Source organism: Scomber japonicus, chromosome 21 (genome assembly GCF_027409825.1).
Source record: "Scomber japonicus isolate fScoJap1 chromosome 21, fScoJap1.pri, whole genome shotgun sequence".
Classification (NCBI taxonomy): Eukaryota; Metazoa; Chordata; class Actinopteri; order Scombriformes; family Scombridae; genus Scomber; species Scomber japonicus.
In genome coordinates this window covers 18,990,250-19,002,832 of record NC_070598.1, presented here as the reverse complement: position 1 = coordinate 19,002,832, position 12,583 = coordinate 18,990,250, and the positions used below count along the sequence as shown (strand labels likewise).

General features: G+C 40.1%; 1 protein-coding gene across 1 annotated transcript in view; it reads left to right on the top strand.

Moving 5' to 3' along the window:
- abca4a (ATP-binding cassette, sub-family A (ABC1), member 4a) overlaps window positions 1-12,576 on the top strand; it is a 31,919-nt gene extending 19,343 nt beyond the window's left edge. The window contains exons 22-50 of the mRNA XM_053342739.1: window positions 33-170; window positions 1,536-1,711; window positions 2,040-2,142; window positions 2,297-2,502; window positions 2,898-2,946; window positions 3,121-3,201; window positions 3,660-3,820; window positions 3,987-4,111; window positions 4,243-4,341; window positions 4,440-4,629; window positions 4,808-4,902; window positions 5,019-5,051; window positions 5,250-5,355; window positions 5,477-5,551; window positions 5,844-6,013; window positions 6,157-6,334; window positions 6,509-6,624; window positions 7,798-7,945; window positions 8,027-8,150; window positions 8,498-8,627; window positions 8,787-8,907; window positions 9,110-9,172; window positions 9,270-9,376; window positions 9,473-9,614; window positions 9,877-10,011; window positions 10,112-10,215; window positions 10,312-10,404; window positions 10,532-10,781; window positions 10,868-12,576. Of these exons, the coding sequence (XP_053198714.1) occupies window positions 33-170; window positions 1,536-1,711; window positions 2,040-2,142; window positions 2,297-2,502; window positions 2,898-2,946; window positions 3,121-3,201; window positions 3,660-3,820; window positions 3,987-4,111; window positions 4,243-4,341; window positions 4,440-4,629; window positions 4,808-4,902; window positions 5,019-5,051; window positions 5,250-5,355; window positions 5,477-5,551; window positions 5,844-6,013; window positions 6,157-6,334; window positions 6,509-6,624; window positions 7,798-7,945; window positions 8,027-8,150; window positions 8,498-8,627; window positions 8,787-8,907; window positions 9,110-9,172; window positions 9,270-9,376; window positions 9,473-9,614; window positions 9,877-10,011; window positions 10,112-10,215; window positions 10,312-10,404; window positions 10,532-10,781; window positions 10,868-10,987 (3,638 nt within the window). The 3' untranslated portion in view covers window positions 10,988-12,576. The remainder of the gene's footprint in view (window positions 1-32; window positions 171-1,535; window positions 1,712-2,039; window positions 2,143-2,296; window positions 2,503-2,897; window positions 2,947-3,120; window positions 3,202-3,659; window positions 3,821-3,986; window positions 4,112-4,242; window positions 4,342-4,439; window positions 4,630-4,807; window positions 4,903-5,018; window positions 5,052-5,249; window positions 5,356-5,476; window positions 5,552-5,843; window positions 6,014-6,156; window positions 6,335-6,508; window positions 6,625-7,797; window positions 7,946-8,026; window positions 8,151-8,497; window positions 8,628-8,786; window positions 8,908-9,109; window positions 9,173-9,269; window positions 9,377-9,472; window positions 9,615-9,876; window positions 10,012-10,111; window positions 10,216-10,311; window positions 10,405-10,531; window positions 10,782-10,867) is intronic.
- Window positions 12,577-12,583: the final 7 nt, after the last annotated feature.

The window sequence follows — 12,583 nt, the reverse complement described above, 5'->3', positions numbered from 1 at the left end:
CATCATTAGTACTTTATGGTGTTCTTCTCCAGGGGGCATGCAGAGGAAGTTGTCTGTCGCGTTGGCGTTTGTTGGTGGGGCTAAGGTGGTGATCCTGGATGAGCCTACCTCAGGGGTGGACCCCTACTCCAGACGCTCCATTTGGGACCTGCTGCTCAAATACCGTGCAGGTAGGTAACACTGACCCCTGCTGGCTAGAGGAGAGTACAAAAGCCCATCAGCTCATTGTGTACACAAATCATTTTTGACTGTTTAATGATTTTCATTATCATCAGTCAAATTACAGTTTCATATTTCTGTATAATTGTTCTGCATCACAGCCAACATACACTCTAATAATTGTAATCATTATGCACTTACAGTAATGCACTTATGATGCATTAAAATGTGTAATGAAAACCTCATTAATTGCTCCCTATTTTTAATTACATTTTTCTTTCCTGATTTGCATTTTGTTTTAATTTCTACTTAATTTTTTGTCACATTAACCGAACATTTAACATAGAGATATATTTCTTATAAACTCCAAATGTGTGGACTACAATGTATTAGACCTAAGAATGCAAAATGCTCCAACCAAGTTTCATTATCAGGTAAAACTATTGTTTTCTATTACTTGAGCCTTTCCCATGACACAGTTAGAATAGATCTTATATTAACATCATTATAAATAAGGAAGCAGTGTTGTTTGTGCATATGATATGCAGAAGTTAGATGATGAACAGACCCTGACTGTTTTGCCTATTCAGGCAACAAATAATTCAAATTGCTCTCTGCACAAAACATTGCATCATTAATGCAAGTGAAGACAGCAAGTCTGATACAGTAGTTCTTCCAGTAAAGCTGATACTCAGCAAACTGTGGAACATAATGCATTCAAGCTGCTGTGAATGCAGAAACAGACTGTCTGGTTTTCTCAATATTTAAAGAGCAACTGCTTCCGATTCTACACTAAAAATGTTTTTTTTATGCCTTATTCTAACACATGACAGTATTTTTTTTTTTTTTAAAACACAGAAACTTTCAGGTCTTCAAAACTCTGCAGCTTGGCTATTAACAGGAACCAAGAGGAGAGAACACATTAATCCAGTTTAAGCTGCTCTGCACTGGCTTCCTGTATCATTTAGAATTGACATTAGGTCCTGCTCCTTATATATAGAGCCCTTAATGGGATAGTACCTAGCTACATTACTAAATCCCTTATTAACTATTTTCCTTCAAGAACACTGCAACCATTTGCTGCTGATACACACACTGATACACTACTGCATTTCTTTTAAATGTTGAATTTTACTATTATTTATTACACTTATACCTGCTTATTATTGTTATTATTATTATTATTATTATTATTATTATTATTATTATTATTATTGTTGTTGTCTTGACTGAGCAGAGACAAAAAGTGTGTCCTAAATCAGAATTTTAAACATCTTGAAGTTGATGCTAATCTATGTAAAAATCATAGTTTGTAGTTCATATTTTCTTCCTGTCTGTCACTCTTCCTCACTGTCCCACTCTGTCCTCTGTTGCAGGGCGCACTGTGATTATGTCCACTCATCACATGGACGAGGCCGACCTGCTGAGTGACCGGGTGGCTATCATCTCTCAGGGCCGCCTCTACTGCTGCGGTTCCCCCATCTTCCTCAAGAACTGTTTCGGCGCTGGTTTCTACCTCACTCTAGTGCGACGGATGAAACATGACACTAAGGTGGGAACTGATGAAACCAGAGCTGTACTGCATGTTTTTATGCTTTCGGCTTTTAATGAAGGTCATTTTGGAAATAAATTATACGTTTTTAAAATACTGTCAAAATGTAATAACTGTTTGGTAGAACAACATTGTATTGTACAGTGCAATCTAATCAAATATCTTTAACAGTTAACTCCATCAAATCCACCAACCACAAACATTTTTTTAATAAAATGCACTTAACATCAGACTAATATGATGCTTTCCCCTGTTTGACTAAAGGGAGAGATCAATTATATCAAAATGTTAAAATAAATGATGGTTTTTGGTCATATTTGTCCTGCAGGTCAGCTGTGACTGTACAGAAGATTGCTCCTGCAAATGTTCAAAATGTTCAAAGTTTAAAGTGGATCAGGAGGAGAGCCAGCCCACAGACAGGCAGATGGATGGTAAGATTTAATTGTAGAGATCAATGTGTTAGCCCAAACATATTGTCATTCTCATTAAACCTGTTTTAGTCTATTCAATTTCTAAATGAATGATACAACTGAATGTAATCTGGACTATGATGACGCTAAATCAACCCATATTTCTAATCTCCAGGTAACATGGAAATAATCACAGCCCTGGTCCACCATCACGTGCCTCAGGCTCGTCTGATCGAGGCTATTGGCCAAGAGCTGACCTACCTGCTGCCCAATCGTGACTTCCAGCCCAGGGCCTATGCTAGTCTCTTCAGGGAGCTGGAGGAAACCCTCGTAGACATCGGTCTCAGCAGCTTCGGCGTGTCTGACACATCGCTGGAAGAGGTGGGTGGAAAGATGCTGGTATTTCCTGTCTTTTTGGTGCAATAGGAGCATACAATTGATAAATACATGTAGTTGTGATTTAATTGGAAAGTCTAAAAAGCAATTTATATTTATATTTTCATATTTACATTAAGGTCCCTGATCTTGAAAAAAATGAGACAATAGATCAAACTGACATTCACTGGCCTCTGAGTAAGGAAGATCCTTAGTTATTGAAGTGCAAATGATGTTTTTTTGTGTGTAAAAACAGTAACTTGATAGCAAGTACAAACAAGCAGAGGAGTTTTATAGAGGCCATCTGTCACATACTCAATCCCTGACTTTCACCTTTGCAGTGATTAGATTTCGTTCCCTCGCTTTGTTCACAAAGAGCATCTTGTGTTTTTGTCTTTCAGATTTTCCTAAAAGTCACTGCGGATGGGACCAACAGGAAATGTATTCAAGGTAAAAAAAAAAGAAAAACAGCACAAACTTTTGGTGGCGCCTTCTTTTTTCTCTTCTTATTGATTTGTGGTGTGTCTCGGTGTGTAGTTTGTGTCTTTTTGTAGCACTCTTTTGTCCACCTCCTCCTTGTCATGTGAGCTCTATCCTTTGTATCCCATTGTCTACCTCTCCCAGACAAGAAATCATTGCAGAAGATTTCTCGAGCTAGTCTCTGGGGATTGAACAGAGTGGCGGTTGATGTGGAAGCACCCAAAGGTGACACTGGCTTTCGGATTACAGCTCTGGACAGTTGCTGCTGTTGCGGAGAAAACATAAGAATGCTTAAAGACTCGCATTAGCCTTTTAAGACTAAACCTATTCAACTTTTCTTTTTTTTTATTATTTAAAAAAAAAGTAAAAGAGAGCATTTACAAGTGATTTTTCCTGACAGCAGCGATTCGCCGAGGGCTTCATCTTGGGCTTTTTACCGAGTGAACAGCTTGAATATACATTTTGATCTGGAGCTATCATCAGCAACACTTACAAAAAAATGCTGCATCATATGTCTAAAGGCTTGAAGGCTTGTAGAGCAATGCTGGTAAACACATAAAAGCTTTTTTTGTGTGACTGAATGTCCACAGAAGGCTAAACATGCGCTGCTTGCTGGCTGGCCTCTTTTCATATAACGCTGACATTACAGTCGAACTGTGCTTGACATGACCTCTGTATTCCAGAAACAGATGGAGCTAATGGCCAGTCCCCTTGTGACCTAGAAGGTACAGGCAGAGGATCCTACCAGATCAAAGGCCTGTGTCTGACCCTCAAACAGTTCTTCGCTCTGCTGATCAAGAGGCTGCATCACGCCACACGTTCCTGCAAAGACTTCTTCGCCCAGGTAATAATTGGCTGATACAGTAAATCAGCTGTAGTCGATGTGTCAGTCATATTCTTATATTCATTTTTTGGCTGTTTGAGTCAGAGTTGATGACTCAGGATCCTCATTGGAGCGCTGTATGTTTTGTGTGGTTTTTAAATAGTAGTTATGTCTCTGTCTTTGCTAGATCGTGTTACCAGCCAGTTTTGTTTTCGTGGTGCTGACATTCACTCTGATCGTTCCACCTTTTGGAGAGTACCCAAGTCTGACCCTCACTCCCTGGATGTATGGGAGACAGTACACATTCTTCAGGTGAGCATAATGGATACAAGACCATCAAAGTCCTTTTAGCAGTCACACATTGAATTTCTAAAAGTCTGTAAATAAAATATGTATGACTTGGAAGTTTCTGATGTTGATGATTGTTTTTTATTATTTTCCAGTAATGAGCGTCCAATGGATGCTCAGATGAGATACTTCGGTAAGGTGCTGCTGGACAAACCTGGCTTTGGGACTCGCTGCATGTTGGATGAACCACTGGAGTGAGTAGCCTTCACAGTTTTGCTGTTGTTTTTCCCCCCCAGACTTATGACTGACACAGATACACTTGACTACATGGGTCATTTTTTCCCACTGGTAGAGATTTCCCCTGTAACAACATCACCACAGAATGGGAGATGCCTCTGGTGAACCCCGCCCTGATAGAAGCACTGGCAGGCCCAGAGTGGAACTCCCTCAGACCATCTCCAGACTGTCAGTGCAGCACAGCCAGGAAGCTCACCATGCTGCCTGTGTGCCCTGAAGGAGCTGGAGGCCTGCCACCTCCACAGGTGGGTGGTTAGGACAGTATGTACACACACAAACAAACATTACTCCCTCTCAAGCACACTACTAGATTCATTTTAACATATATTATACATTAATTCATTCACTTCTGAATCACTTCTGAACTCAGAAGCACATATATGTCCAGTGTCTCAAATAAAATGTGTTTTATTTGTGCATCAGAGGATCCAGTCAACAGGAGATGTCCTCATGGATCTAACAGGCAGAAACATCTCTGACTACCTGGTGAAAACATACCCCAGCCTCATCAGAACCAGGTATTTGAGTCTTTCTTCTATACCGCAATGTTGAAAAGATAACAAATCTCATTCAAATTAAAGTTTCTTCTGATATGAGAATGAATTCATGTTCTCTGTGTGTGATCTCTTTTCAGCCTGAAGAGCAAATATTGGGTGAATGAACAAAGGTAACTTCACATTTGCATCCAACTGCTTCACTGTCAGACTACATTTAGATTAAAACAGGAATATTACATGGAGGGATGTGTTTGTATTAGTGCAATTCTCCCTCCAGTGGTTGTAATTATGTAGTGCAGTATTGGTCTGTTGTAGCAGGTGTTACAGTAAAGCTTTGCAGATGTCAGGTTTTTCTCTGTGGTGTTCAGGTATGGAGGTATATCAGTGGGAGGACAGCTTCCTATTTTAGAGCTGCAGCCAAAGACCGTCCAGACCGTCGCTGCTCAGCTGGGACAACTGCTCAACGTTACTGGGGTACGGCTTTAAAACTCAACTTGCTCTGTTGGCTTATGTGTGTCTTCTTTTATCTCTTTTTGTGTGTGTATGGTTCTTTGCTGATTTCTTTTGTAATTGGCCTTTGTTTTTTTTATTGTAGGGCGAAAACAGCAAACAAATGCTGAAGGACATCGGGATATTCCTCAAGTACATGGAGACGCAGAACAATGTTAAGGCAAGTACAAGAAAAGCTCATCAACCAAATGAGACCTTCATCACTGTGATCGAGGAGGCTGTTTACACTTGGTAGCTTGGTGTATTTAGCACTGTCTACATGTCCCAAGACGTACTTTAAAACCAATACTCATTATGAATACCAGATAAAAGAATGTACATTGTCTGCCATCTGTTCCCAAACCTATACCAGAAGTACACAGGGGGAAAAACTGGAAATAACTGTCTCAAACAAAAAGGGTTTATATTTTTTAGTAAATAGTCAAAGTATATCATTCACTCCTTTTGCACAGGTGTGGTACAACAATAAAGGCTGGCATGCCATGGTGTCTTTCATGAACGTGGCCAACAACGCCATCCTCCGTGCAAACCTGCCCAAGGGTGCTAACCTGGATGAGTATGGAATCACTGCCATCAACCACCCTCTGAACCTCACCAAAGAGCAGCTGTCTGAGATCACTGTGTGAGTGAACAATGGCTAGACAGCAAGATACTAGAGAGCATCGATTTGTGATGCCATGTGTTTGAACACCGAAATGTTAATTTTAGATATCTTAACATTTACTCCTAATATTTTATCTAAATATTTTCCTCTCATTTCCTCAGCTTGACCACCTCAGTGGATGCAGTGGTGGCCATCTGTGTCATCTTTGCCATGTCATTCGTCCCAGCCAGCTTTGTCCTCTATCTCATTCAAGAGAGGGTCACCCAGGCCAAACATCTGCAGTTTGTCAGTGGTGTCAGTCCGCTGGTTTACTGGATGGCCAACTTTCTCTGGGACATGGTACAGTGACCCCTCTGAGACTGTATGAATGCCTGTCAAATGTCAGTGATAATGTTTGTATGATGTTCATGAGGACAACCAGGATAAAGACAACATAAATTGTTTATTCTCTCTTTGATTATGAAATTGTTTGGTAGACACTGGTATCTAATGTGACTGTGTTTTTTTCTGCAGGTGAATTACTCCATCAGTGCTGCGATGGTGGTGAAAATTTTCATGTTTTTTGATAAGAAGTGCTACACCTCACCGACCAACCTCCAACCACTTATTGCCCTACTTATGCTTTACGGGTAGGTTTTTCCCTTTTTAAAATTTGAACTGCATCTGTGTGGTCCGTTCTCAACAGCATTACAAAATGTGGGGAAAATGAGACATCTAAAATCCCCACAGGACTACTACAGCTGGACTGTTGTAAAACGGTTATTATCACTTCTGAAATGACAAAGCCAGAAGTTATAATAATTAGTTAAATAATTTGTCCCAATATTCAGTATTTTCACATTTATGTCCACCAGCAAACCTTTTACATTCATTAGAAGTCAGTCTATAAGCTGCACCTTTTTCATCTGTTACAAGCTTATTAACTTCATAGTATTTGTTTTGCATGGTCAGCATTTTTGTGAAATATTGACTAACCAAGAACAAATCTTCCTCATTATCTCTCTGCCAAAAGGGAACGTAAAATCAAATTCATGAATTGATTCCACATCAACTTTCTGCTTTTTAAAAACAGGGTACCACTTGATAAATGGGACTCAGTTTTTTCCTTTTCACTCTCATTCCACAATGATAAATTGCTCAGTTTTGACTACTGTCTAACAGGACACATGGGCAGACATTCTTCCAGTGGCAGATATTTCTCATTAGTCAGTCTAAATGTGAGCTACTGTCATCACCAGATTGTCGTTACACTCCTGTAGGTTAAGCTTACTGCATAGCTCACACCAGCTGATGACACACCCAACCAAGTCCCCGTGTGTCAGGAATGTCAATGTATTCTACACAATATCTCCTTTCACAGTACATGCAAACTTCTGTACATACTGTACACACACTATTTACACCATGTATTTTTGTTGTTATGGTATGCGCTATTTTGATTCATATTCTGATTTATAACCCCTCAGAATGCTGTAGTCCATGCTTTTTCAAAGTTTAATTGATGTAATTGAATTCTATCTTGAAATGTGTATAACACACTAATGTAAAATGCAGTGTAAAAACAAATTGGCTCCAATCTTCTTGGAAATCATAATGTCTGTTAGTGGTGTTTTTTTTCCAAATTAAGGTGGAAGTGATTTTTTGATGATATTATTGATAGTCTATAATGTGGACTCTACAATCAAACAAAATAAAAAGGCTAAATTCTTAATTCCACCTACAATGTCTGTGTCCGACATTAGATTCTGACTCTCATTGTGCTTTACTGATGTATTTTTTATGTCTTTCTCTTTCTCTCTCAGCTGGTCTGTTACACCCATGATGTACCCCATGTCATATTTATACAGCATCCCCAGCACAGCCTATGTGTCTTTGTCATGCATCAACCTCTTCATTGGCATCAACAGCAGCGCCATCACCTTCATCCTGGATCTTTTTGAGGGCACCTCAGTAAGAACTATTGACTTGTTTCTGTTAAAGCGTCTTCCACACATCCTCCATCTCACACTAATTTATTGGATTTCTGTCTAGGCTTTATACAGGTTTAACCAGCTGTTAAAGACCATTCTGCTCATCTTCCCCCATTACTGCCTGGGTCGAGGCCTCATCGACATGGCTATGAACCAGGCTGTGACTGATATCTACGCTCGCTTTGGTAATCACTAAAGACACACATGCTCATACACCTTGCAGTCCAGCAAGCGAATACTTGTAGCGACCAAAGTCTCCAACTGTCAGCCCCCGTCTCAACACCCTGAATGAATGTCGTCGCCTGCATTAGAAACCTGATGCCTAACTGTTGCCATCAAGGCCCAAAGTTGCCCTTTAGTAACATAACCTTTAAACCTCATGTGCCCCAAAAGCTCTGTAACAAATTCTCCAGTAGTGGTGTGCAAGAATTTATCAGAAGTAGAAAATGGCAAAATATGGAAAATTACTAAACCTTTAAAACTTCCCAATGGCACAGAAACACAGCCTCATTGACTCATTGTTATTCCTCAGGTGAGGACTACAGCCCAAACCCCTATGACTGGAACTTTGTTGGGAAGAACCTGTTCTGCATGGCCGTTGAGGGATTTGTTTATTTCATCCTTAACATTCTCTTCCAGTATCGCTTCTTCCTGGATCACTGGTAAGCGCGCTAGAGCTTGAATTAGAATACCAGATTTGTTCCAGTATGGATTTTGTTCAAGAAAAAAGTGACATGTCTGATAACATGATGTGACTGCTGCATAGATTGATTCAAAGTTGATTTGCTGTTTAGCTCATTGCCTGTTTTTTTCATTGGCAGGATATCAGATTGCCAAAAGCCACCTATTTTGGATGAGGATATGGATGTAGCTGAGGAAAGAGAGCGGATCTGCAAAAATGGAAAAACAAATGATATTTTATGCATAAGGGACCTGTCCAAGGTGAGCCAGTTTCTTTACAAAATTATGTGAATTTCAAATGTGATACTGCAGCTCATAATTCAGTAAAAAAAAAAAAAAGATAATCAAAATGCTGATTGATAATTGACAGGATTTGCTACTTTATTTCCATGTCTTCATAGTTGCATACTCTTCTCTGTATTCCATCTTTCTACTTATTTTGTTCTCATCTTTTCTTTGCCAGACGTACTCAGGAACGATAATCCCTGCAGTGAACCGAATCTGCATAGGAGTATCACCTGGAGAGGTTTGTATGGTTAAACATGTACAAATTTACACACAAAGGAAACATTCGGATCACTATGTAGTTTATGTATCTTATTTGTCTCTTGATCCTCGGGCAGTGTTTTGGTCTACTGGGTGTTAATGGTGCAGGAAAGACCACCACGTTTAAGATGTTGACTGGGGACATTGATGTCACCTCAGGAGAGGCCTCAGTTGCTGGTCACAGGTATGTAATAAAAAGCCATACATATTTAAAGTAACATAGGGTTGATAGATAATCTCAGAAGGAATTCTTATTTATTTTTACTTTATCTCCTTGCAGCATTTTAACCAACATCCTAGACGTCCACCAGAACATGGGATACTGCCCACAGTTTGACGCTATAGATGAGCTGCTGACAGGAAGAGAACATCTACACCTATACGCCCGCCTCCGTGGAGTCCCAGAGGCTGAGATCAGCAGGGTGAGACGGAGCTTTGGCCTTGACAGGAAACAGATACAGTCATTAGAAACTGGATCTGGCAATAGTAGGCGGTAAAATAATAGAACATGATACATGTGGGAGGTAGAAACTTTGACCTATTCCATGCTTTTGGTACAAGTGTACAAACCTTTTGATCTACAAACCCGACAATTTTGTTCCTGTTTCAAGTTCGCAGCTTCACCTGCAGCTACTGAAGTTTGACTGAATTGTAACATGAGGGGTTTATCCTCTTCTTGTACAGGTAGCAGAGTGGGCCATCCAGAAGCTGGGTCTGTCAGAGTATGCAGGCCAAAGTGCTGGGACCTACAGCGGGGGGAACAAGAGGAAACTCTCCACAGCCATCGCCATGATAGGCTGCCCTGCTGTGGTGCTGCTGGTGAGGCCAACACTATCAACAGTACTGGGTTTGGATTAGAGCTTGGATCACAGTTGAATAAGCGATGCTAGATGTTTTTGTGTTTGTCATCACTCTTCAGGATGAACCTACTACAGGCATGGACCCTCTCTCCAGACGCTTCCTCTGGAACTCCATCATGAGTGTTATTCAGGATAGACGAGCTGTGGTCCTCACCTCACACAGGTAAGTCATCAGGTGTATGTGCATGTGTGTGTGCACATTCGTGCAGATTTATCAGCACAGAATCTAATTCAGATGATTGTATCTCTCTCTTCACAGTATGGAAGAATGTGAGGCTCTGTGTACCCGCTTAGCCATTATGGTTAATGGATCCTTTAAGTGTTTGGGAACCATTCAGCATCTCAAATACAAGTTGGTCTTTTTGCTTTATCCAGTATTGCTGAAATTACAATATTTTTTCTTTTACACCAAAAGTCCTTGGAGAAAAGCATTATCTATGAATATGCTAACCTTGGATTTTACTTTGGTGTGAACGTAGATATGGTGATGGCTATGTGGTGACCATGAAGATCAGGGCAGCTAATCCCGGTTGTGCCCCAGATCTGAACCTTGCTGAAGCTTTCATGGAGAGCACCTTCCCTGGCTGCATTCAGAGGGAGAAACACTACAACACCCTCCAGTACAAGATCTCCTCCTCTTCCCTGGCTAGGATCTTTCAGATGGTCCTGTCTAACAAAGAGAAGCTCAATATAGAGGACTACTCAGTGTCACAGACCACTCTTGACCAGGTAAATGATTATAGGAAAACAAAGCAATACTATTTGACTAATAATTCTGCTACTCTGTCTTCATTTTATGTCCTATGTCCCTTTAGGTGTTTGTGAATTTTGCCAAGCAGCAGTCAAGAGAGGACGACACTATTGTGTTACATCCGAAAGCTGCCGGGGCGCAGCGATATATTGATGCTGTACCCATTAAGAGTTTGGGGAAGTGAACTTTCCTGAAGGACCTCAACTGGGAGACAGTTGACAGTCTTCATTTCAGGGGCCGCCGTGTTTGTAGAATGCGGGCTGAAAACTTATAGTCAGAACCGCGCCTCGTCAGATGGTCAATTTTGGGATACAGGTCTACATTTGTCATCCAGATGTGGAGGAGCCTTTGGAATAGGGTAGCCCTTGTTGATCCATCATGTCATATTAGGCCTTGAAATGCAGCCTGTGAACGAGGCAGCCCCTTAAATGATACATTTAAGATGACTGATGTCCTGTTTGATGATTTGACATGTGGCAATACTACACATGTTCAGCGTTGCTTTTCTGGTAAACAGGGTTAGTGGGCTTTAAATCTGGAAAGGGTGCAGCATTTATGGTATGTGCCTGCTATGTTCTGCTCACCTTGTAGGCCTTGCAAGCTTTAGATTCATGACAAGGACCATGACTTTGAGTGATGATATGTTGAAAGATTACAATATCAGCTTGTAATGGGAGATTGATGATGAAAGCATTGGTCCAGTGTATCCGCTTCAGATGCCAAGTAAGTTTCTCTTTTTTTGCCTTTCTTAGATTTGACAAATAAGCACTCTGAGAAGCATAGTGTTAGCACTTTATTGATGCAGCAGTAATTGAAGCATCACATTTTTTTACCCGGATGATGGCAATCTGCTAAAAGAAAAAAAAAAAAAAATCCGCCAGTGCAATACAGCTAATAATTGTTACAGAATCCTTTTGCTGCTATGAAATTCATTTCAATACCATGTAATATTTTTTTTGCCACTAATGTTGTTTGTCCTTTGCGCTTTATCATATGTGCAATTCTGTTGAACTGTGTGTACTGTATTGCACCGGCACCTGATGACAAAATGTTATAAAAGTGATGTTTCTGAGAGGAGCATCATATCAAATAAAGTCACATTTTTTCCTTATGATGCCTGACTTGAGATTACTTACATTCACTTTTATAGAAAACAGTGTAGTAATAAAACCTGAGATTAGACAGTAAAGGTCAGAGATCACACTTCTACAGTGTTCTTTTCTCTTTTTTTGAAGAAAACTATCCAGGCCATACAGCAGAGAACCTTAGTATTAAGGTAATTAAATGTCTGCTTTGATCAGCGTTCCTCCTGAGAGCTTACATAAAAGTGATGTTGCACTCTTAAACGGATGCCATGACATTTTGAGTGTGTTGGTTTGCTTCCACAGGCACTTAACTGTGATGGGTATGGTTTATTTACGTTCACTTAACCTGAAAACCTAATTAGTGCTGCAAGCATTCATCATCAAAAGGAAGTAATACACCATTTAGCCTAATAAGCCATTTGCATTGACCTCTACTGACTGGTTTGAATAAGGGTTGCTAAAATGATGACATGCCATCCTGAAGAAGCCAAAACACCAAATAAATCCAATGATTATGTATAACAAATGTAATGTGGCAGCAATGAAGATTTATAATCTCATTAATAATATAGTAGATCACAAAGTCAAATCAAATTCCAAGGAAGAAATTTAAACCCAGTGATGAAACTGAACAGGCTATTAAAATGTTCTCACCATTTTTTAAGTGCTACAGTATATTGCCATGAAATTATTGC